Source organism: Orcinus orca, chromosome 16, assembly GCF_937001465.1.
Source record: "Orcinus orca chromosome 16, mOrcOrc1.1, whole genome shotgun sequence".
NCBI lineage: Eukaryota > Metazoa > Chordata > Mammalia > Artiodactyla > Delphinidae > Orcinus > Orcinus orca.
Window position 1 is genome coordinate 55,819,568 of NC_064574.1, and position 25,996 is coordinate 55,845,563.

The window sequence follows — 25,996 nt, forward strand, 5'->3', positions numbered from 1 at the left end:
TCTTAGTTCAGACGCAAAAACTCACATTGTTGCCTCCCTAGGATATAAAACAGTGGCTGTCAAGATGTTAGGATACCTCTGAGTCACCCGTGAGGATTATCTAAAATGATTCATCTTGAGTCCAGAATTAGGAATGATTCGTCGTGGGGCAGGGCCCAGAAATCTGCATTTTCAACAAGCTTCCCCAGGTCACTTCAGTGTGCTGTGAAGGCTAGGCTTGGAGATAGACTGATGGAGTCCATGCATCACTCTCTACCTCTCCAACTATAGGCAAGCCTGTCCACCTTTCAGATCACAAACCCTGCGTTTTGCTAAGGGTGACCAAGAACAACCCCCCTGCCCCCAACACCCCAGGGACCCCACCCACCCTCCCTGAGTCTCAGACCCTTGAATTTTAAAATTGTTATGTACCAGGAAGCCCACCAAATTCAGTGCCTTCATTTATTCAGGTGCAATAAATTTCATCCCAGAAACCTGACATAGTGAGAAACTGACAAAAGTTGAGCTTGAATCCAAGTGTCCTGAATTGAAGGACCTCCAATGACTAAAAGTCTAGATGCCCCCTTGGTTTCCATGTTTTTGTCTGCAGTGTGAGAAGATCTTGCTTTTTCCATAGAGTAACCCAGAAAAATGGAAACCGTTGATCACAGATACACAACACCTTGAAATAGTCGAGGCCCTTTCTGGGGCATAATCCCATTTGTTTCTGTCTGACCCATGAGGGAGTGGGTATTGTCCTTCCTCTTTCACAAATGAAGACATTGAGACTCTGAGAAGGTGAGTGACTTGCCCCAGGTCACACAGCATCTCATCCACCTCCCAAATCTTATCTCTCCAAGCCTCACCCTCTTCTCATTAGAGCCATGAATGACATAATTAGAGGAGAGATGACCCCAGGACCAGTGGATCTTTCTCTTTCTTCATATTGCCTATGGCTGCTTTCATGTGCAACAGAGGCTGAATGGCCCTCAACATCAAACTATTTACTATATGGACCTTTAAGAAAAAGTTTGCTGTCCATCTAGGTAAAGAGCAAACTAGAAGGGAGATGCAGGCATTTCTATTTTCATAGTATACTTCTTAGTATTTTTATTTCCTAACATATATTTAGACCCCTCCCCATCTACCAGTGCAGGAGAAATTCGCCTACTGACGAATAGGATTTGGAACTCAGAAATAACCTGAATTGTGTCCGTTTGAGGAAATCATGTTCTTTATGAGACAAGATTCTTTGACTGTCAGAATGTCTGTGAATAGACAGGTGAATTTTCACAAAGAATGATATCTACACATGTCTCAGTGTACACTGGGGAAACCCCAGTTCTGTCCTAGAACAAAACCCTCGGACTGCTTGTTTCTTTGTTTCAAGCATTTATACAAAGAAAAGTAATTAGTAAGGAAAATCCAGGGATTTTAGCAGAGATCAGTTCTGTCTTAAATTCATCACCAATTTTCTGCAGCCAAACTGTGCTTTCAGCAGTTTCCTTAGGTCTGGAAAATGAGCACCATGTATAGATCTGTCATTTGGTTAAATTAAATCCTGAGTGACATAACACATTAGGAGGAAAAAAATCTTTGAGGATTTAAGGATTCATTACAAAATATCAACATTTCTTCTTTTTAAATTGATGGTTAAGTTGGACTTGATTTCTGAGTGAGACAGTGGATTAAAGACCACCAGGGGGCTCAGCTGGGATGAGGGGAAAGCTGTAGGAGAGTCACTCCTGGGCAGGGAGGGTGGGGTGTTGCTCTCTCTTTCAGGCTGGATGCTTGCTGGGCTGGGGAAGAAGTCTCATCTTAATGATGCCATCAAAGCAGGAGAAGGTGGCACAGTTCCTGGGAGAACTTGACACGTTCCTTAAATTAGTCGGGCCCAGGATGTCATTAACAGAGACTCGTGCCTGCTTCTTATCTGGGGATTTATAAAGGTGGAGGCTTGCTGGCTTAGTTGGAAACAGCAGGATGGGAAAGAACTGTCACGGAGAATGCGTCAGGGCCCTCCCTGTGCTTCCCCTGGCTCTTGGAAGAGCGTGAAGTTCAGAGGACAGGGCAGGAGTTCTGAGGCTGTCCAGGAAACCCAGTGCTGAAGGCAGGTACCCCCGTTTACAAGGGGAGTCGAGTGCATTGAGTACTGACCTTAAAGACAGGACACTGGGCAGCAGTGGAGGATGATGGGGGTGGCTGATCACTGCCCGAAGTAACCCAAGCGTGCTGACACCTCGGGCTCTGCCACACGCAACAAAGCCACCAGGGGCACACGAGCTCCAGCAGAATGAGAGAGCAGAGTGGGGCACTTGTGCCTCACCACCAGGAAGCATCTTATTTCAATGAATGTCCTCTGCCTCCTCCATCCTCTCTCCCAACCCCCTGCCCGAAACGACAAGACCTAATAGGGGAAGAAGAGTGTCCCAGAGGTGGACCTCCTCACACGGCCTGCCAAGTACTGGAATGGAAGGGGTGGAAAGGCAGGAAACACCCCCTGCTACTGCAGGTCCGTCAGGACAGGTCTGCAGCAGTAGGAAGAGAGTGTGCATCTCATGGACTTTCAAACCTTGAAAAGGAACTGGGCTGAGTTTTTAATCACCAGATGGCCAGAAAGCTGTCATGTGGTCTTCAGATATCATTAAGGGATTTGACCCAGGAAATTCTCCCAACCGTCCTGCCACTCTGCCTGCTGTGTACTGACTGAGCATCCCGAAGAAGCCCTTAGCTCTCTGAACCTCAGTTCCTTGATTGTAAAATGGGGACAAATAGTAGAATCTTCCTCTCTGAGTCATCAGGCGATGCAGTGAGCTTAACAGGGTGCTAACCATTTAACCAACCTTTATTAAATGCTACCAGCTGTCAGGCACTGTTCTAGGTGTTGACCACCGTAATAATTACAGGCCTGGAAAAGCACTTCCAGGTATTGACTCATTTGGGGTTAGGTGCTAATAATATTCCTATTTTCTAGATGAAGGAAATGAGGCTCAGGGAGGTTAAGTAACTTGCTCAAGGACACACAGCTAGGATGTGGGAGAGATGGAATTCCAACCCAGATAGTTTGGTTTCAGAGCATATAAATGTTGATTGTTAGTAGTAGTAGTAGTTATTTTCAACTCTTTATTCCTGGAAGTAAAATCCAAAAGTTTGAACATGGAGAAATAGAGAAAAAGCACTTTTCATAGTCATATTGTTCTGCTCTCTGAGAGGCAACACCAATCCCCAGTGCTACCTGCTGTATCCCCAGGGACTTAAATAGAATAGATGCTCAATAAATACATTTTGAGTGATTGGATAAGAGAACATCTAGTTTCAATCCCCACGAAACCCCTGTCCCTCTTTAGGACAAAACACCTTTCCTTATTCCTAGGTGTTTGCAGGCTCTGCAAACTCTGCTGTGGACTGAATTGGGTCCCCCCCGACCCCCCAAATTCATATGTTCGAACCCTAACCCCCAGTGTGATGGTATTTGGACACAGGGGCTTTGGGAAGTAATTAGGGTTAGATGAGATCATGAGGGTGGGATCCTCATGATCAGATAAGTATCCTTAGAAGAGGAATTGAGAGGTCATTCCCCACCCCCCCAACCATGTGGGGACACAGCCAGAAGGTGAGAACCCAGAAAGAGAGCTCTCACTAGAAACCGAACACACTGGCACCTTGATCATGGACTTCCTAGCCTTCAGAAGCATGAGCAGTAAATGTCTGTGGGTTTAGCCACCCAGTCTGTGATATTTTGTTACAGCAGCTGGTGCTGACTAATACAGACACCTTGGCAGGTCATCTCCTTTACAGATGTGTTCAATGCTTGGCCCTTGCATGCTCATCCTATTCTTTCAAAGACTAAAAAAAGTAACCAAAGAACTTGGAGTCATCCCGTCTCTGTCCTCCAGCCCTTCTCCTGTCCGAGGAATTTTATCATTCCGGCAGAGCATTGAATTTGTTTGTGTTGAGAGAAATTCTATGTATTTCTTAAACCTATGTCACCTAGCTGTGGAATCAGCCCAGCCGCGTTAAGAAGGAGGCATTAACTCCATCCAAAGCTGTGTGATTAACTTGTTTGCCTACGGAGCTAAAATGAAAAAGCAGGAAGCTGGGTGAATCTGCACAAGCCCCATTTTGAAGTGGGATTGCGAGAGAACCCAAGATGTGGGTTTAAATTCACATTGCTTACCATGATTATTATTTTTAATGGAAAATCACTTTGCACTATCTTGCTTCGTTTTAAATGGAGAATGTGCAATATTGTCTAATGCAAGGGTAGGAAGTTGATTTAGTATGCATGATTTTCTCCCCTCCCCACTCCTTTCTTTGGTCCTTTGTACACATTCAATATAGTTACATTTTTGCTTAGAACATATATATTTTCCCCCTGAATTTTTCTCAATTGCTTTTTTATCAAGTTTACAAATCAAATCAAATAGGTATATTGCAGAGCTCCGTGATATTATTTTCGGAGCTTATAGTACAATGTATTGAATTATGCCAGTCCATGCTCTGCCCCTGCTCTTCTCTGCAGATTGAGAGAGAGGGACTGTGGATCCTGTAAATTCACTTGGCGCCCGACAGTCCTGGCTAAATCAAGACTGCTATTCAGGCTGCAACAAGAGACAGGGCAAGTGTTCGTTACACAAATCAACTCGGTCCCAAGTACATCGCAGTGGGTACTCAACCATCGCTCACATAATATTGTCAACTTAAATAATGCCTTGAAGACACTCAGAAGCTTTTCTCTCTGAGAAATAACTTGACTGGTGGAGGAGGGAGAAGCATCTGGTTATTCAAAAGTACATTTTTTATTTATCACTGTTAAGAGCTTTGTGCGTGGAGGGGAGCAGGCCTGTACAGAGGGAAGATGCTGAATATTCAGTAGGCTGACTGGGAAGTGGGGCAGGGTTGGGGAGGGGATCGTACTGCCTTAGTGTTGATTCTTGGGTGTTGGATTTCGATACCTTCCTGGCAGAGTGGGAGATGCTCATGGAGAAAGAAGCTGGACCCAGAGAGGTTTCCTGGAATGAGGCAATAAAGATTTACTAAGTACCTACTATGTGATGTGGTAAAGGGCTTCAAAAATGCATTTGATATAGTGTTTGTCTTTGGGATGTTAATATTCTATTAAGACAGAGAGGTAAGTAAACTGATTTTTTTTTTAAAAAGCTATGGTTAATAAAGGCTGAACAGAGAGGAACACAAGATGTCTAGGCGCTCAGAGGAGGCATCTGAAGCAGACTGGTTTTGTCTGCTTTGGGGTTGGTTGGTTGTGATAAGGCCCTGTTCACAGAGCTTATCTCTCTGGTTCCAGCCCAGACCTAAAGCTCAAACAGTTAGAACTTCATTGAATCTTTATTCCTCTGTACGAGTGCCTTGCAGTTGCTTTCTAGGAATTGGCTGTCTTTGGGCTTTCCAAAGCATCTTCACCTCGACCTTGAGAGGCCGTGGTGGGGAGGGGGCAAAAGAGTCCAGGATATGAAATTAGATATCCTAGGTTTAATTCTGGCTCTGCCATCTCCTAGCTGTGCGACTTTGGACAGGTCACTTAACCTCTCTGAGCCTCATGGCCTTATGATGATTCGGTGGGATAAGGTATGAAAAACATCTAGAAAGATACCCAACTCACAGTAGGATCTCAGCACAGTTCTAATTTCAATGCTGTATCTCAGACCCTTTAGCCAGGTCCACACTTAGCTTATAAGTGACCCGTGGGTGGTGGTCTCAGCATCCAATGTCTCAGCTCAGGATAGAGGGGAGGTGAATGCCCTTACGCAGTAGTGGTCCTTACCCAGGGTCCACGGATGTCAACTTTATCCTTCGGGGTGTTTGTGAACTTCTGAAATTGTATGCAAAGTTCAGGTGTATGTGCGTTTTCCCCCCAGGCAGTAGGTCCATAGCTTTCGTAAAACCCTTAGTGTGTCTGGTAGGTCCATAGCTTTCATAAAACCCTAGTATGTCTAAGAACACAGAAATAAGTTAAGAGACATTTATCTACAGAGTGAAGAGATATATCCCCAGTAACAATAATAATGATGATAATGATAGCAACAAACGTTACAGCTGCCATTGGTAGGACCAACTGCGTGGGGAAGCATACCCCTGTATATGTGGTGCATATTTAATTACTGCAGTACCACATGAGGAAGCTATTATTACCCCAAATTCATTTCATGCTTTAAAAATATTTTTATTTAAAACACAGCCACAGAGAGTTGACTCTCAAATTATCACATTCCTCCTTTTGAAGCATCCCATCACCAGTGCCCTAGAAGACATTTTCTTTCTCTTTCTTTTCCTACTTTCTTCCCTTTTAAACCCATTTCCACTCCCATCCCCCAAGACACCATTGCTCTAAAGCAGTGTTGTCCAATAGAACTTCTTGCAATGATGGAAGTGTTCTGTAGCTATGCTTTTTAAGTAGGGGATGCATTATCTTTCTGTTGCTGCCCTAACAAAGTACCACAGACTCAGTGATTTAAAGAACAAAAATGTATTTATCTTACAGTTTGGGGTCAGAAGTCTGGCATGGGTCTCACCAGGCTAAAAGCAAGGTGTCTTCAGGATTACATTGTTTTCTGGGCTCTGGATAGGCTCTGGATAGGGTCCCTTTCCTTTCATTTTCTGACTCCTGGAGGTCGCCCTCATTCTCCGGCTCATGACCTGCTTCCTCCAACTTCAAAGCCAGTGATGGTGGGTGGAGTCCTTGTCGCTGGCTGTTCTGCTTCCTGCTTCCACTTTTAAGACCCTTGTAGGTACCCTGGGCCCACTAGATAATCCAGCATCATTTCCCTGTTTTAAGGTCAGCTGATTAGCAACGTTAAATCCATCTGTAGCCTTCATTCCCCTTTGTCATATACAGTAACATAGTCACAGGCTCTAGGGATTAGGATATTAACGCTTCTAAGGGGCCCTTACTCTGCCAGCCGTGGGTATCCCTTGAGCCCTTGAAATGTGGATGGTATGACCGTGGAACTGAATCTTTATTTTGATTCAACTGTAATTTAATGCAAACACTGATACTTGATTCAGTGATTTGAATCCATTTAGGTATGTTTTGAGAGTCTTGAATAGTCAACCATCAATCTTTCAAAGCCTAAATACAGCTCAGGCATTTCCAATGAAAAGTTAGTGTCCATATTGAGATGATGAGCTTAAGTACAAATTATACACAAGATTTAGAAGATTGAGTTAAAAAATGTAAAATATCACTTACATTGTTTATGTAATGAAGTAATGTTTTTACTCGGGGTTAAACAAATATGTTCTTAAAATTAACGTCACGTGCTTCTTTTTACTTTTTTGACAAATGGCTTCTGGAAATTTTTAAGTTACACATGTGGCTCCTGTTTTATTTTGTTGGGCAGGCCTGCCCTAAAGTGCTTGATCACCGTCCTTGAATTGGTGCTGTGTTGTGAGCATACGCGGTTTAATTTTTGTCACGTAGGGCGGGAAAAATAATTTTACTTTTACCCTCTAGGTTCTTGGCTGAGACTCTCCTACCATGAAAGATTCACAGGAGAAAAAGAAACAGAAGTTTAATAATAATAATGTCATGTACACCTCCTGTGCACGTAGGAGAGACCCAGGGAACCTGAGCAATGCCCCCAAATGGTCCAAGCCACCACCTTAAATAATATCTCTAGCTCCAGACAAAAGGAGATGTTGGGAATGGGAGCCAGTCTGGGGGGTTATGAGGAAAAACTCAGTAAAGGAGGGCGTGGTTGTGATGCAGATTTCAGTTGTCACCTTCCCATTGCTAAGAGTTTCTAGAGATTTAGTTACCGTCTCTTCCCTGCACCTAGAGGGAGACACCCTTACAAATGGAGAGTTCCTGTATAAATGTAAACGTCTCTTACAAAAAGGGTAACTTCTACTCTGTATTCATAGCTTCTCCTATGCCTGCTGTTTCTCAGAAGTAATCATCCCCCAATAATCCTTGTGCCAAAAAGGCGTGTTTGGGAGTGGCATCCTCTGCTTCCCTTCATCAAGTATACTTTGGTACAGTTCCTGTTTATTTATCATCATTGTCTCCCCTCCCCCATACACACACTCCATGCTGTGCTTCCAAATCTCTCCGTTCTCTCTGAATTCAAATTTCTGCTGACAACTTTGCCACATTTTACTTATGCATCCTTGTCATGGTCACCTACGTTACTTCCAGTGACCTGGGACTACAGGCAACTCTTTTATCCCTACTTGCAGCCGAGGAAACTGAGCCTCAGAAGAATTTAAGGAGCTGGACTAGTAAGTGATGGAACAGAGTTTGAACTCAGAGATATCCAGCTGCAAAAGCCCTTGGCCTGTGATTCTACAACCTGGTCATCCCCAAAATATGGTGCACAGGTGAACTCAGCAGAGCGTATGTGGGCTTAGAGAGAGGAGACGGACCGTGGGGCGGGGCCAGGATCTGAAAGGCGCAGACTTCTGCACAGCCATGCGTATTCTCTTCAGCAGTCATCCCTGGATTGGTCGATATCAAAATCCAATTTCACCAGGATTAGCCTTAGGTTGCTCAGAGCTATTCATTGAATTAGGAAAGATTATAGCAGAGGGAGCCCCACGGTTCTTTATTAAGGTTTTTGCAGAAGCACTAAGTGATCTTCAGGAGATTAAAGTGCTGGTGGTGTTTTCTTAACATTTATAACCTGCGCCAATATCTGGGGAGTTTGTTTATTAGGAAAAATTCTGTGGCACTCATCCTGCCTCCTAACAGGGCCTTCGAACTGGGCCAGAGCAGAAGCTGGCTTTGCTGTTCTGATGAGCTTATTTGGGAACCTCTTGCCAAGAGCTACCTGGACATCCACCTCTTGAGGTTAATGGACATTGCATCCACATAGGGTCCTGCAACCTTTCCTGCGAGGTGAGGACTCTGCAACGCAGAGTCGTCGGCAACTGTGGGCCTGAGAAATAAAGAACAAAAGCTGATGGTTATTAATCCTTTTCATAGTAAGGATGGTAATGATCCCCTGTTTATTCATGGGACTTTGAATTCATGACCCCACTCTAAAGGATCCAGGACAGATATACATTTGTTTCTTTATGCACGTGCAAACTAAGACCCAGAGACATGAAGTTAGCATTCATGCAGCTCCCTCATGGCGAAACCAGGCCTATTCATTTATGTTACAGATATTTACTGAGAATTTACCACCTGTGCTAGGTCAACGGTTTCAATTCATGCAGTTTTGCTCCCCCTGGGACATTTGAACCCCAGAAGATATTTTCAGCTGTCTCAACTCAAGTGGGTGGAGGCCTGGGATGCTACTGACCCTCTTATGGTGCACGGGGTGATCACCACATCAAAGGATTAAACAGCCCCAAGTGGCAACATTCCTGTTATTGAGAAACTCTGTTCTAGGAGGTTAGGGATAAAAAGTGAATAGAAGTTCTACGGTCTCTACTCTCATGGACTGTGCATTCTGGTGGAGAAGACAGACTATAGAAATTAACAGAAACATATAATATAAAGGTAAGAAGTGAGGTGTGTTGTGAAAAAACAAATCTATAGACATGAAGGGAGGAGAGGCTGATGCAGCTGTTTTATTTATTTATTTATAAATGTTTTATTGTAGTTGATCCACAATGTTGTGTTAATTTCTGCTATACAGTAAAGTGATTCAGTTATACATATATATACATTATTTTTCATATTCTTTTCCATTATGGTTTATCACAGGATATTGAATATAGTTCCCTGTGCTATACAGTGGGACCTTGTTGTTTATCCATTCTATATATAATGGTTTGCAACTGCTAATCCCAAACTCATACTTCATCCCTTCCCCAACCCCCTTCCCCTTGGCAATCACAAGTCTGTTCTCCATGTCCGTGAGTCTGTTTCTGTTTCACAGACAAGTTCCTTTGGGTCATATTTTATATTCCATATATAAGTGATACATATGATATTTGTCTTTCTCTTTCTGACTAACTTCACTTAGTATGATAATCTCTATTTCCATCCATGTTGCTGCAGATAGTATTATTTCATTCTTTTTTATGGCTGAGTAGTATTCCATTGTATATATATTATATATATACCACATCTTCTTTATCTGTTCATCTATTGATGGACATTTAGGTTGTTTCCATGTCTTGGCTATGGTGAATAGTGCTGCTATGAACATAGACGTGCGTGTATCTTTTTGAATTAGAGTTTTGTCTGGGTATATGCCCAGGAGTGGGACTGTTGGATCATATGGTAATTCTATTTTTAGTTTTCTGTGTTGTGGCTGTTTTAGATGATGGGGCCAGGGAAGACTTCTCCGATCAGTGATATCTGGGCAGAGACCTGACTGGCAAGAGGGGGCAAGCTACACAGGCGTCTGGGGAGAGAAATATCCAGGCAAAGGGGCTAACAAACAGCTGCAAAGACTAAGGAGGCGTGTGTTGAGTATGTTGAAGGGAGAGCAAAGAGGCCTGTGAACAAGACAGGGGAGCGGTAGGAAGGAAGCAAGGGGGTTAGGGCTGTATCTCCTAGACCAGGGTGAGGGTCTGGATGGGAAGGTTCTGAGACGGATGGTGCCCTGGCCATTCTGCTCACGGCTCTCACGTCCTTACTTGTCTCAATTTCCTTCAATCTCTGAGCGAGTGGACCAGTATGAATTTGCTTCGTTTTTATGTTCCACCTTCTGATCTTCCAAATGGGGTTTGCGAGGCACATTTCTAATTCAGTTGGTTCCCACTTTAGAGGCAAAATGACTTTCAAAAGAAAAACATCAGACATGGATAAATCAAGAGTTCTTCTTTCAACGATTAATTCCCACTAAGCTTTGACGTGCATAAGCCTTGGGGAATGTAATTGCAAACCAGGTAGACACTGCCTTTCAGAAAGACACATTCTAGATGTTTCATTCTTTTAGTAAGTTGTGCAGCTTTTTCACATTATTTTTGTCTTTAGACATTGTGCCCTACGCTTTTGCCATAAGCTTCAGCGGAGTTCTCAGGGATGCTTATCCATCTGTTCAGGGAACCTGCAGGCAGGTCTTCCTCTTGCAAGTGCTGGTGGCCTTTCTGGAGGCTGAAGGAACGCTCCTCAGCCCGGTCGAAGCGTGTCAGTGCATCCAGAAGCAGGTGCAGAAAGGGGGTCTTGGAGCCCCTGCGTTTGAAGGGAAGACTCAAGTCTCTTCTCGTTTTAGGGAACTCATCAGAGTGGCCAGTGTGATGGATGAGAGCCTGGGGGCACCTCTAGTAGGGACATTCTCCCTTCTTCTGAACCTGGGTTGAGGCCAACCCTTTTGAGAGCCCCATGCTACCAGAGCTGGTAAAAAGTACAACCACACCTTGATAACCCTTGATAACAATTACTCATTCTCCATGCATTTCCGGTATGTTTCCTTAGCAGGGGTCTTGGTGAGTTGAATGATGGCCTTCAAAAAATATGTCTATGTTCTGATCTTCGTAAACCTGGGAATGTGACCTTATTTGGGAAAAAAAAGGTCTTTGCAGATGTAATTAAGTTAAGGATTTCAAGACCAGATCATACTCAATTTAGGGTGAGCTCTAAATCCAATGACTAATGTCCTCGTAAGAAGAAAAAGGCAGAGGGAGATGCGTCTCAGACATGCAGAGGGAAGAAGGCCAAACGAAGACGAGAGATTGGAGCTATGCAGCTCCGCTGAGCCAAGAGGCACCAGCAGCTGGAAGAACAAGGAAGGATTTCCCCTGGAAGCCTCCAGCTGGAGCGTGGCCCCAGTGGCACCTTTATTGTGCATTTCTGGCCCTTACAACTGGGAGAGAATCAATTTCTGTTGCTTTAAGTCACCAGGGTTTTGGTAATTTCTTAGGAAACTAATAGAGGGATATAAAACACTGAGTATATTCTGAATATGTTTTCTCTGAAAGTTCCCAACAAAAAGGAAATCTCACAGCCTGAAATACTCAAGATGTGGGTCAGTAAGGGTCATTCCTGTAGCTCTGGCTCCTAGCGTGACTGAGGCTCTGTCGTAGCTTTTTTTGTTCACCTCCTACATTTGGTCCTCATCAAAGCCCCATCTTGTGTTACATCACACCACAGAAGCAGGCACGCTCAATCTAAAAGGTTTTTTTTTTCTATTTTTCTTTTTCAACCTCTGGATCCTGACATTCCTCCTCTTCCCTTTCCTTTCCATTTCCCTATGATGTCTGAAGTATTTTTGGTTGAGTTTTTCTTCTTCCGTGTTATCTTTGAAATTACTTTTAACACACAGGTATTCCGACACAACCATTTATGAGCATTTGTATATTTGCACACGCTACACAATGATTAATTGAGCGGTGTATGTTTTTATCAAAGGAAACAATGCAAAGATTTCTCCAAAGTCCTGTTTGACTAAAGATGATTAATTTTCATTTTCACATGAGCAGCATAATGCTATTAATCATTTAATATGTTTAATCATAATCTCTGTAATTCCTAATTAGCTTTATTAAGCTGAAATATCCAGCAGATATACACAAATCCAAATCTAAGTTTCCTTCTTGGGAGGAGAAGGAGCTGGTTTTAATTTGCATTTGAACAGCAACTTCTAACAAGAGGGAAAAAGTGGGCTTGAAAGCATGGGGGCTGAGCTGCTGCTTCTGCAAACTTAGAGAAGTCTTTTGTTGGGGTAGTTAAGACCCCTGACCCCTGTGAAAGTGACAGTCTCATGATGCAAAGTCATTTCTATCTATCTCATGGGTATGTCGCCAGACTTCATATTACCAGCAGAGAAAATACAGTCCCTGCTCTGGGTCTCAGTGTTATAATATTGTTCTTTGACTATCACTTGAAGGTGGCTAAGCTGATGGTTCACTCCTTCATTCATTCATTTCTTCATATACTCGTAATGCATTCACCCATTCAATTGGTGAGTCAGCCAGCCAGGAAAGAGACATTTATCATTCATCTCCCATGGCTCAGCTTGTGTCTCGCACTGCCCATGTCACACCCCTGCTATGATCCTTAAGTGTCTCCTCCTAGTTTTTAGGATGAAATGTATCCTCTTGGGCTGCACCCAGGGTTCTTCATGGTCCAACCCCTGCCTCCCTCTATAGTGTATTCTCCCGCCCTTCCTTCATACACATGCCCACCAACTAGTGACACAAAGGTCCACATGTATTCCCCCGAATCCAGAACACGATTCACCTCTCTGCATCCTGCCACATGCTTTGTCCTCTGCTGGTACAGTATTGGTCCCCTTTACCTTTTCTCTTAAACATCTCCCAGTGAAAATGTAACCTTCAGAATCGGCACGCCTGTGGTGTGTCCCTGACTTAAGTTTACTCAGCCCCCTGTGATTCATTCTGACCCCTGCTCTCAATAGTCTGTATTACAATTGTCTTTTCCTACCTCTTTCACTTCCACTAAACTAGGGACTGCATATGCTTTGGAGGACGAACTTAAGTGTCCAGGGGATAGTAGTTGCTCAGGAAAGATGTGTTTAATAAGCGTATGAGAACCTTTCCTTCATGTTTCCTGAGAGGCTTTTTGCACATGTCCTTTGACATTTTTGTAAAAATCACCACCAGTCTAAAAATTGCCTTACCTCCCATTTATTGACTGTATTGTGTGCCGAGAACTCTACCAAGTCGGCATCATGTGTTACTGTGTTCAGTCGTCACAGAACCTTATAAGGTGTGCACCATTGTTATTGCTCATTTTCCAGATTAGAAAACGATCACCATCCTCTTTATTCAATCCAACAACGTTGGCAAAATGACCAGGTACATTATCTTCATGACGGGGCCCTTGAAAGTTGAAGAAAGTTAGCTGGTAGGTTTTGAATACCAAAGGAGCTTGGAAGAGTAGTATGGCAACGACCGGAAGGTCTTGACTTCCAGATACAATTTAGGGTGTGTTAGGAAGGAGTTGCCAGTGAAATCTGTCAGTAAATACAAGGGTTGACGAGAAAGTCACTAATTATGCCTATGTTATTTTGGCTTTATATATACATATGTTAGTTGGTAAGATTGTCTTTATTATTTTACACCTAGCTGCCTGCATTGATAGTTTTGTCCCAGGTAAATGCTTCTAAATTGCTTATAAGTAGGTGGGGACAATCCCTTGCTGGTAAATTTGATGGGCTTCTTGCATGGGTTTTCCATCATTGTTTTACGAAGCCAGTTATCTGATGTAGGTGGCATCTACTGCCACCTAGAGGCAGTACATGCTAATTGCAGAGGAAGTATCTAGAAATGAAGCATCTCTGAAATGTTAAAACTCTAGAACTGAGAGTATGGGAATGGCCTATATGATTAACTCAAATGTTAAAGTGGCTTTTCTCCTGGTTCCTGCCTGTGTAGGGGTGTCAATGTAATATCATACTATCCAGGCTTTTACTTGGGGGATGGGGTAGAGTGCGAGGCAGAGTAATGAGTTATGCTAATAATGTAACATTGTCTACACCAACTTAGGCCAACAGAACTTGCTAGATATAGATGTTCTATATCTGCATTGTCTGACATGGAAGCCACCAGCCACGTGTGGCTACTGAGCATGCTAAATGTGGCTAGTGCAAGGAAGGCACTGGATTTCCCATTTTACTTAATCTTAGTCCATTTCACTTTAAAGAGCCACATGGGGCCAACCATAATGAACAGCACAGGCCTGCACAATCAAGAAATGAAAAATGAAAACCGTAAAAAATAAAATTTAAGTCTGGCAGATGGTTACTTGGACTTCAGAACACCAAACAGCCTCTTCAAATGTTTTAGGAGATTTACTAATATTTTTATCTGTATGGCCTCAACAATTATGCAGGCATATTTTCAGATTTTTGAACAGCCTCGATGAAGGGATACCTTTAATGAGTATTCTCCTTTTCTAGATGAGGTTTTCTCTAATTATCTATTAGAACTCGCTGCACCCCAGTACCAGCGAGCCCCTCCCCTTGCTTTATCCCCATAGTGCTTATCTCCTTCTGCCAGCTCTGTATTTCCTTAATGAGTTTATTGTCTGTCTTCCCCTGTGTGAATTAGGATCCATGACAGTAACGATCTTTGTTGTTTTGCTTGCTGCTGAATCCTGGATCCGTAATGGGCGCTCAGTGGATGTTCAATAAATATTTGTTGGATGAATGAATGAATGACTCAGCAGTTTCTTCCTGTCCTTATTCCTTTGCTCTGGCATTTTCCTACCATTTAGGGGAAGCAAAAGCACACTGGAAAGAACGTTCGGGTCCACTCAGAGCCTCTTTGCTTTCCTCTTGTTCTTTTAGCAGACAGATGATGCGGCGCCCACGGATGGTCAGCCCCAGACACAACCTTCCGAAAATACGGAAAACAAGTCCCAGCCCAAGAGGCTGCACGTCTCCAACATCCCCTTCAGGTTCCGGGATCCCGACCTCCGACAAATGTTTGGCGTAAGTACTGCCTTTCTCCTCTGCAGTGCCCGCTCTGGGATCCCCAGAGCCCTTCCCTCCTCATGTAAGTTCTTGGTATTCATAATACGAAGGTGAGGTGTTTACATGGCTGGGGGAAAAAAGGCATTTTAGATCCTAGTCTGTGGGTATCTTGGGGCCAGGATCTCTATGATTTTAGTATGAATTTCTTTGCATATGTTCACCAGCTTTCCACTTGGACCAATGGTACTTCTTCTAATTAGCAATTTGAATGTCAAATGGAAAATGGGCTCCCAGATAACACATGGTTGCAACAAGCCCATTGATGATCCCCCATCGAGTGGCCCGGGACCCCATGTCATGACTAAAATAACCATGATGATCCACCTTGGTTTTTCTTGCTATTGCAATTGCCAAATTATTAGGAAGAGTGACTCATGACATATTTCTGCAGACCTTACTCTTTCCCAGGCACTGAGCATCTAGATTTCAGAGGAAGTTGAGAATAATTAGTTCTGCATAAAGCTTCACTGAAACAAGACAAAACCACTACAGATTTCTGAGTCTGACATGCATCCTGCAATGTACGTTCTCCCAGAATCCGTGGTGAGGATTCAGAGATTTTGATTATGATGTCATATGCCACAAATGACAGCCTTGCCCAGGCACCACGGTGGAACACAGAGCAGGGCAGAAGCTACCACCAACCCAGAGAAAAGAAATGATAGGGTTGCTTGCTCATGGGACATTGTGACCCTGATTCTTTTTCTGGACGATATTTGCACCATCCTCCTTGGGAAGGGATGAGTTTGCCATTTCTTTGGACTCAGTGTTCCATCAAAGGACAAAGCTACGACAGGACTTGGATAGTATTCATTTTTGCAAATGCAGTCAGTCTGTTTGTCTATGACAGCCCAGCATTGGTGGGAAATGTCTGTGGATTCAATGAACAAAACTACGTCCTTAACATATGACTTAGAGTAGAGGTTGGTGGCCTAGAGATTCCCCTTCCAAAAGCTTTTTGGATGGATGCAGATATTACAAAAGGAATAAGAAGAGGCTCAACTTTAATGCCTAGCTCTGAGCCAACTAGATCTCCTTCCCCATGTGAAAAGGCGAGCTCTGTGTCATCACTCCACAATGGAGGGCTTAGCATGAACATTTTCTTTAACATGCGTGATGTTTATCAAGTGTGCATCTGACACAAAAGCAAAAGAAGCGTCCTCATATTTAAGATACCCAGGCTTGAATCCTGACATTTCAGTGGAAAAGGTCAACTTCTGCTCTTTTATCTCTCTCATTTGGTAATAACCTTGAGTTGAGCCCTCTAACTCTTGCAGAGCAGAGATACCCTCGGGCACTTTCAGGTCAAAGATGACTTTGAAAAGTGCAGAACATTCAAAGTTAAAGCCAAGGTTAAGTGTGTGTAAAGCAGTGAGACCAGGTTTGAATGATCAACAGCCAGAAGAATTAGATCCCTTTTGCCACGTCAGGTTCAGAAGTTGTCTTGTTCTTCAATGTGTCTTAATTCATCAAGTGTCACTGGGATGCTGGCTTTGAATTTGGTCCTCTTAATGACCATCCTGTGCTCTTTTCTGGTGTCACTCATTGCAACACGCCCCAACTCCCACCCCTGAGGATGCTCTGTCCTCGCTTGTCTTCTTTGTTATCTTGAAAGTTACCAGAGGGCTACACTGCTAAGGTATTCAAAATATTCACAGCTAGACTCCGAAGAAGAGATCCTGCTTGTGTGAATATCTGAGCCTCTCTATTCTTATCGGGGTAGAACAGGTGGCATAGAGCAAAGTCTTGCCAAAAGATGGATCGTGCTACCGGTTGTCAAACCTTGATCGAAATCTACTAGTTTCAGAGCTACTTTTTGTAAGTCAAAATTTTCAAGCAACTGACAAGATGTGGATTTGACAAGATGATAGCTACACTTAGAATCTATCTATCTATTCAGAAAATGCAGCATTCGGTAATTCTGAAATTAATTCAGTTCATCACAAACTGCCTCTCTGTCCAATTTTTAAAGTATGCAAGATTTTTTCATGGGTTTTGTCCGTAAAAATCATCGGGGACCTACGGATTCCTGGACTCTGCAATAACTCTGAGACCTCCTTGGTTTACAACCACCATTCTGAAGCCATGGAATTTTAATACTGCAAAAAATGTATCCTTCCTGGCCAAACCTGGGTGGCGGCAAACTCGTGTGGCTATGTGATACACTTAGTGGCATGGATCACATGAAAAGGCATCTGTAAACATTCTGATCGGTTCCTCCACTCCAGTTGAGAGAATTAAACGTGGTTTCCTCTTTCGGTTCACAGTGACTCTAAGAAATCACATTTTAATCCCAATCAGGTGTTTTCCAAGTCATTGAGACATGAGATGTCATCTCTCCTTTTGTTGCTGTTTTGCCCTGGTCCCTTCACTCTGGCAGGGGCTACAAGGAGTGAGATGGCAGAGAAAAACCCTCACAAAGATTTTTGCGTTTTTCTTCTTGGTCTCTTTTGTTCAGTATGGCCATGGGGATTTCAAACCAAAACCAAAACCCAATGGAAAAACAGCCTCCTTTTTCAGTGGCAGTGTTTAGAACAACTTCTGTAACCATGAATAATTCAGCCGTGAAGCTCGCAACCCCTGCAGGCCTAATGGTTACCGCAGGTGCCTCAACATTTTATTTTTAATGTGTGGCTTTAGTGTCTCTTTGTCAGAATCCTGGTTTCCCTTCTTTCACAATTCACTTTATATATATATATATTTTTTTTTTTTTTTTTTTTTGCGGTACGCGGGCCTCTCACTGCCGTGGCCTCTCCCGTTGCGGAGCACAGGCTCCGGACGCGCAGGCTGAGCGGCCATGGCTCACGGGCCCAGCCGCTCCGCGGCACATGGGATCTTCCCAGACCGGGGCACGAACCCGTGTCCCCTGCATCGGCAGGTGGACTCTCCACCACTGCGCCACCAGGGAAGCCCCTTGCTTTATATTCTTTACTTCCTTCTCTTTTGGATAAATTTGTTCCAGTGTTTGGCATTAAATCATCCAGGTCATCTTAGATTTCCTGGGTTTTTTTCCTTTTTTAGATGGAACTTTCCTTGGTCAAAACATGATGTGGCCACAACATCCAAAGCAGAAGCCAGAGTCTTTTTAAAACACCAGTTGGCGTGTGAGTGAATGGGATCTTATATTATCAGGGGCCTTGGTTCTGGCCCCAGCTACCTACTTCTTGATCATGTCAGAGCATGCGTTTCCTTTCCGTTTGAATTTTCAATGAACCCATGAAAGCAATGTATGGATTTCCACCAAATTAATCACAATGTCTTGCTCTTGAATAAAAAGCTCAATTTAACTTAATATTTAATAGTAAGCATTTGCGGTGTGAGAGAGGTGGTGATTATAGATCCAGACCTCTGATACAGGGCATTTCATTCTAGAATTGTCTTCAGAAACAGCTGTTCAGTGAGTACTGGCTTCACATTTTACCACTGCCTTGTCAAGGGCACAGCCTTGCTTTCGTTATCAAAATACAGGCCTTTGGGGCATGAATATGATCCACTGAATTCTCTATTGTCACCAGACACAGATTACATGACTTTCAGAACATGCAAAAGAAGTTTTCATTAGAGAAGAAAAGAAGCTTTCACGATCACCTTTGATGTATAACAAAATAGAGATGTTTTCGGACATGGCATGTTGCCTTCTATTCTGCATCCAAAACATGAAGCTGACCCTAAGAAAACTGGGATGATGCCTTTTCTTAGCCTCCATGCACACTCTTTGAACTAAGCTTTACTTTCATGTTTTATACTGTATCCATTGAACACTTTTCAGAGGTTTTCAGAGAAATATTATTTGATCTGAGAATATCTAAAAATGGGTGGTACCTATTTGCCCAAGTGTGTGCCTGTAAGCTCCTGGATTTTATCCTTGACACAGCTATTGAAACACCTCGCCTGGCTTCTGAGATGTTGTTGAACACGGCTGAATGTCGGTGTTGAGCAAACAAATCCTAGTTATGTCTGCGAATGAGTTGTGTCTATTTAAATTGAAAATGTGCCAGCTGTGTTTACATCATTAGTACCAAACTTCCCAATTAAACTGTTGATACTATAAATATAGTACACAACTGCCTTAGGAAGGGGGCTTACATCAGCATTCTTCTTGTGGCTTGTTTCACTGGCTTTGAGGATCTTCCACCCAGTGGCAACTGCCAAAGAGGCAAACATTGGGGACCGTTTCAGGGCATATGGTGCCATTGTTCCATTCAGGGAATGACACATGTGAAGATTACCTTTTCATTGGTTCTGTCTCAACCAGATCTTACTTTAAAGGAAGTGTTTTTGTGTTGACTGCTTAGAGAATGTTCCATGGATGACATTTGCTTCATGGTTTTAGAGGAAGTCCTTTTCAAGCTTCTCTGTCCATAAATATGTGTGCTTCCAGCCTCTTAGGCCTGAAATAAATATGATAGCATCTGTCTGGACTGAATATTCTAAGGAGGTTATATCAGAATTATGGCTTCTGAGGAGTTCACAAAGCTGGAGGACTTTTTAACTATGAAATTCACTTCACCTTTCAATGGCAAATCCTGCATTTCCCAAATCTGAAAATTATCTTCTATTTTTAACGATTTTCTCTGCCCAAATCAAGGGCACGGAAAATGCAGTAGAAGAATCTTCTCTTGACCAAAAGAATAGTTTAGTGTCCACAAATTACAGGGCGAGTTAGCTGCGTGTTTCTTGGTATTTCCATACGGCATGCTAGAGATGTAGACCTTCCATCTTCTCTCCTGGTTGAGCCTTCTCTTCTTGATTTCTTCCTATCCTTCTACTTCTCTCTGAAGTAGAGAAGCACTTCTGCTCCACAAGAAGAATTCAAGTCTGTAATCCACTGGATGGGTACATATCCTGAGGGATGGGCACATTTCTGTGGCCCAAGATGACATAGCTTTGGGTTTCTTTTTCTCATAGTCAAAACTACTCTCATTTCAAGATTTTGAGCTATTTATATTCGACTGGAGCATACATATGTTTTTCTGTCTTTCTGAGTAATGTAGATTTATTTGTACATTCCAGAGGATAGCCTCTGTATATTCCAAATTTTTTTGTTTCTTTTTTTTTTTTTTTTTGAATCTCAGTAAGACCTTCTTGACACTTACTCTCCGGGCCTCCCAGTATTCTGTGAGTGGTGTACATGGGTCAGTCAAGCTGCCCCTAATTCTCTGTATCTAATTGTTCCCTTTCTCTCTTGCCCCTCCCTCCCCATGGCTCCATCCTCTGCTACACAAAGGCTGCTTAAGGCTTTCCACCCAGTGGAGAGAGACAGAATACAGAATCTCCTAGGGTTATAAAAGATGTAACAAAAATTCAGGCTGCAAAAGCAAATGGAACAATAGGAAGGCTCAAAATCAGGGAAAAAGAGGATGGAAATTTTACTTTATGTTGTTCTGTTTGTTTTTTAATCACTGAAACAGGCATTTGCTCTCATTCTGCGTCAGGGTAAAATTTCTATCTGATTTTCCCCTGGGCCTTGTCACACACTTTTGCGCTACTGTCTCCCACCTGTACTCATGTAGAACAGACCACACTCAAAAAATGCCCATTCGACTTCATGCGATCTAAGAAAACAGAAAGGATTCCAGCATCAGGGAAAAGGATTTTGAATTATCAAATGCTTTTGGAGCGGGGTCCATGTTCCCATTTTTTAAGTGTGAATTACAGACTGATGTGCGTGTGTCACTAGGACTACTAGGGTAGTCTGTTACTAGTCATAGTAAGTTACAAAATACAAGACACAATATCAGAAATTTTAATTTCAGATAACAAATATTTTATTAAGTATAAGTATGTCCCAAATATTGTGTGGGGTACACTTATCCTGAAAAATCTGACATTTAAATTTAACTAGGCATCTGTATTTTATCAGGCTACCTAATGTATTTGTCATCTGAAACTGTGTTTCTAGATTTGAATGTGTTGAGTTTCTTCCACTTTTTATAAAGCCTATTCACGCTAATTGTCTAAAATCTGTTTGTTTAACAACATGGAGAATCATCTTGAAAGGAGTACTTTTCAGCCTGAGGATAGACCACAACTGTGCTGGTTTCTTGCTTGTGATGGGTATCTGTGTAGTGGATCTTCCTTTTATCTTTACTTCTCTTGTATGGCCTGGCTGCTCCTGGCTTTTGCAGAGCCAAGGTCCAAAATCCTCAACATCGCATTCTAGTCGGATATTTTACTATCAAAATCCCACTTCACCAAGCGGGCTTTGCCCAGTGGCTAGTGACGTAGCCTAGAAGAGCCCTTGTATATACTAGCTGTTTTTAATCTTTGCTGCTCAGTGCCTGGGAAGGCAATCACTCACATATCAAGAAAGAAAAGTAGAATTAACCTCTCGGTTACATACTTGGTACTGGGCCCCTATTCTGATAGCTTATATGGTGGGATATGCCATAATTTGGAAATAATACATGCGGTTGTATTTTCTCTTGGTTCAAGTGCATCGTTTAATGAAAGAACAACATAAAATGTATATCCTTGACATTAAAAGAGAAAACAAATTCTGACTTGGGGCACAATTACCCATGCGCATAATATGATTCAGTGTGTTTCTCTTCTTGCTTATAAAATATTTCTATTTCTTTGCAGCAATTTGGTAAAATCTTAGATGTTGAAATTATTTTTAATGAGCGAGGCTCAAAGGTAAGCAACTTCATTCACTTTAGAATTGTTTAGCTTATGTTGAAATGCTTGTTATAAATACGGGGAAACAACTGCACTGTTTTAATCAGTACGTTGTGAAAATACACTTCCGTGGGAATTCCTTTAGGGACCACCTCCCGTTTCCAAAATGGTGGGGACTACATTGGATTCAGTTTAAAATGTATGAGGGGGTAATTTTAAATCGCTGTTTTATATATATCTGTAGATGTCTATATATCAATTTTCCAGAGGAAAACTACCCATGCTTAAAAAAATAATGTTGTTGCTACATTTTTGTTTTTCAGTGATAATTATGTTCTTTATATTAAAAAGTGAGTTGATAGTCTCATGAGCAGGTAAATATGTGATTATTCTGTATTAATAAAGTGCAGTTCTTTTCCTGGGTTGTAGGGGAGAAAACCTCATATACACCAACCTTTTGAATAAAACTTGATCCATTAGTCTGTGTACCCACCCACATTTTGCAATTTGCCATTGCTTTTAGTTAGCTTTTTTTTTTTTTTTTTTCTGGGAAACCAATTTTTAAGTAGATTTTCTTAGAGCTAACAGTGTTAGTAAAAATCAGAGGTTATGTGGTCAAAGTCCAGCAACTTCAAAATGGAAATAGGTTGGTAGGAAAAAAAAGCCCAACTCTTCCAAAACATCTTCTGTATCAGTGGTCATCTAAGAGCAGTATCCAGACGGGCAGCATCAGCACGACCTGGGGATTTTGAAATGCAGATTCTCAGGGTCCAACCCAGACTTTATTGAATCAGATCCTCAGAAATTGGAGCCCAGCAATCTGTGTTTTAACAAACCTACCAGGGCTGTGGTTAAACTAATAAACCCTGTGTCTTCCTGTTTTTGACACACGCCCTCGCTTCCTTTGAATGCAAACTAGCCCTTCGCCCCCTGGGGCTTCGAGGTTGCTAAAGCATCCTCCTTCTACCTGCATTGATGGAAAATGCAAGAGAGCCATCAGAATCTCCCCGGAGGAAAGCAGTGCATTTGGCAGAGCAGCCGCAGATACTGTGGTAACAGGGAAGGATGCTGCAAAAGACTTGGATATTGACATCAGGAACTAGAAAGGGAACACGTTCAATAACTCTGCCTGGTTTCCGGTCTGCCAGGAACGTTCAGCTGCCTTCACATCCCCAGACTGTGAAAGTGGGGATGGAGAGAAGTTGATTACCAAGCACAGAGAGATCCCGGGTTCAGCCCCAGAGCTTTTCGTACACAGGCAATTTGGAACAAGCCAGCATCCAGGAGGGTTACTAAAAAGAACAGGTTTTACCTGAGGGGGCAAGAGCCAGTCTCCTGGGTATTGTAACCATTTCCTCCCCACAAAGCAATCCTTTATTATTCCTTGGACAGTCTGTACCCTCTTCGTCCTAAATAGGTTTAGTATTAACCTAATAGGATAATGCTAATTGAATTGAAGAAAGAAAATGCCAGTATTCTCTTTTCCACAGTCAAAATGGTGGTGTGATATTCCAGATGAGTGTAAAAAAAAAGAAAAATCAATTCATTATACTCTGGTTTTGCTACTTTAGGGAGCTCATCTTTGTGTAATTTCAGGTGTTTTACAGTCATCCTTGTAATATGTCAGTAGTTTGACCTCCAGGCTGGGGGAAAAATAAGCTAACTCTCTTTCTGCTGTGGTATGAAAAGCATTACAGGTACTATTTCTATATGTGCAAAGTCAAGTGCATTAAGAGAAAAATGTGCCTGATCCTTTTCACTCAGGACTGATGTATTCTGGGCAAAGTTATAGAAGATGTTGGCCAACTTTCTTCTAATGCTGAGTCCTAGCACTGCTGCCTTTAAAGGTGGTTTTTTTTTTTAATTTATATTCCATGTGTACTTTGTTTTGTAACTTTTGCAAGTTGGAGGAAGCTATTTAATTTTTTTCGAGAGCTGTTTAAGGACATTAGAAGAATATCATTTGCTATTTTGAAAGGACAATGGTGGTGCTATTTTTAAGACTTCTTCCCTCGTTCTCGTGATTAGCCTGTCTCTAGGGCTTTAGGAATAAGACCATTTAAATTTGCTGCATCGAGAGATTGATTTTGTGAAGCTGTGAAGCCTTTTTTTTTTTTTTGATTAAGAACCATCAAAAATAGCCTCTCTCAGTGGGTTTGCTCCCTCTGAAAGAACTGGTCTTGCAGGTGTGGGAGCTGACTGGTACCACTGGAATGTCATGGAGACAGTCCAGTTGGGAACTGCTGAATGAAGGAAACAGCTCACACGGGGATATCCTCCTTTCGTACTTGACGTTATCCTTTATGGGAAAAGGTCTTATTTAAAGGAACATTTCCGCTTTAATGGTCGAGAAACCTGAACTGTTGGTATGACCTGATTTTCATCCTTTGGTATTGGAGAAGTAGCCAGGAAATACAGGAGAGCTTACAAGCTAGGAGCTGACCTTCTGGCCGTCGTCTTTGGGGACCATCCCAAGACAGCCACTCAATGCTCAATGAGGGAGGCTCAATGTGGGTGTTTGGTGTGTGTGTGTGTGTGTGCATGTGCCTGTGCATATACACCTATATACACACAAGCAGTATCTATTATCATCCTGGGGATGTATAATGTACAAGTTCATGTATAGAAGGATAGCAAGTAAACAAGGAAATCACTTTCAGAAAAGATCTGCCAGACTTGGAAAATGGAATGAGATAGCATTTCAGGGTGCGAGATACTATCATTCATTTTTCCTTTTCGGAGATTTTAAGATGTTGTGTTTACCTCTGAAACATTTTATTTGGGGGGTGCAGCCAGAGATAGCTACTTTTTCATAGACCTAGGAAATGCAGTCTGCTCTTTGATTCAGTGATGTCTGTAGTATTGGTTGCATTCCAGTACAAGGTTGGTGAATCGGACATGAGCGAGACAGAAGTGCTTCCTTTTCTCACAGACTTTCCAGAGTAGCCTGAGAGACGGATCCTTAAGACAAACAGATGCAACAGAGTTTGCTGTGTTCTCAGCGAAAAGGCTGCTGAGACTCCAAGCAGGCAGACCAATCTTGTTGGAAGCTGGGAGGGTTTCTGGGAGAAGTGGCATTTAAGCTGCGAGAAAAAGATGAGTCAGGGTTTCCCAGGGAAGGGAAGGAGGGAAGATGGTCTTCCAGGGAGAAGGGTCTGCGTGTGAAAAGGCGATTGGGAACAAGTGGGTCATAAAGCCCTTAGTCCCACAGGAAAATGAGCCTTCAGACCCTTTTCAACAGCTCTCCTCTTCTAGGTGATAGGAGTTCTCTGCACCAGAAACTGGTGGAATCAGATTTTCATGTAAGATGAAAAGTCAGCGCACACATCCATCCCGGATACTTCAGAGCCTTTATTTCAGCTATAAAATATTGTATTTGTATTACTACAGAAAGGGAAGATATCGCCTAAATATATCCCACAACACTAAAGTAGAAAAATAACTGGGATACAGGAAGATCAGAATTTATGTTTCACAAAAAGATTTAAAAATAAGCAAGTCACGGCTGGTCCACGTTAGGGTCGCCATTATCTGCCTAGGGGTCATGCCTTCCCATCATAGGGCACAAATATCCCAGATTCTCTTCTCCTGAAGGATTGCACCTTCTCTTAGCTCCCCCTTCTCTGTTAAGGTAAACCCTGGGAAGCAGTGTCTCTCCTCCAGCACTTAGGGAGCATCTGACTCCCCCCGTACAGCCCCTCCTGCACACTTGATCTTTACAGGGTTATTGTGTTGCACTCAGTTCCTTCCTGTGCTCACCAGGCCAAGTCCAGAAGGTGCTTCTTTTGATCCCCTTTTTAAGACTGAGATAAAAATATTCAAAATATTTTAAGAGGATTCTGCAAGTTACATTTTGCTTAAGACAGAATTCTGACCACGAGGCAGGTCAAAAGAAACAGCACCTGTGCTTGATGGAGAGGGTGCCTAACAATGGCCAGCTGGTGGTCTCTGGTTATGGTGTAGCTCCCCAGATGAGAATCTGGCCATCTTCTGACCCAGGGACATCATAGCACTTCTTACCTGGGTGGGAGGTAGGATTGTCC

General features: G+C 42.6%; 1 protein-coding gene across 20 annotated transcripts in view; it reads left to right on the forward strand.

Annotated features, from left to right (window-relative positions):
• Positions 1 to 25,996, forward strand: part of RBFOX1 (RNA binding fox-1 homolog 1) — a 2,185,863-nt gene that overhangs the window by 2,039,613 nt on the left and 120,254 nt on the right. For all 20 annotated transcript variants that reach the window (XM_033428861.2, XM_049699911.1, XM_049699912.1 and 17 more), the window contains 2 exons: positions 15,147 to 15,290; positions 21,918 to 21,971. In XM_033428861.2, the coding sequence (XP_033284752.1) occupies positions 15,147 to 15,290; positions 21,918 to 21,971 (198 nt within the window). The remainder of the gene's footprint in view (positions 1 to 15,146; positions 15,291 to 21,917; positions 21,972 to 25,996) is intronic.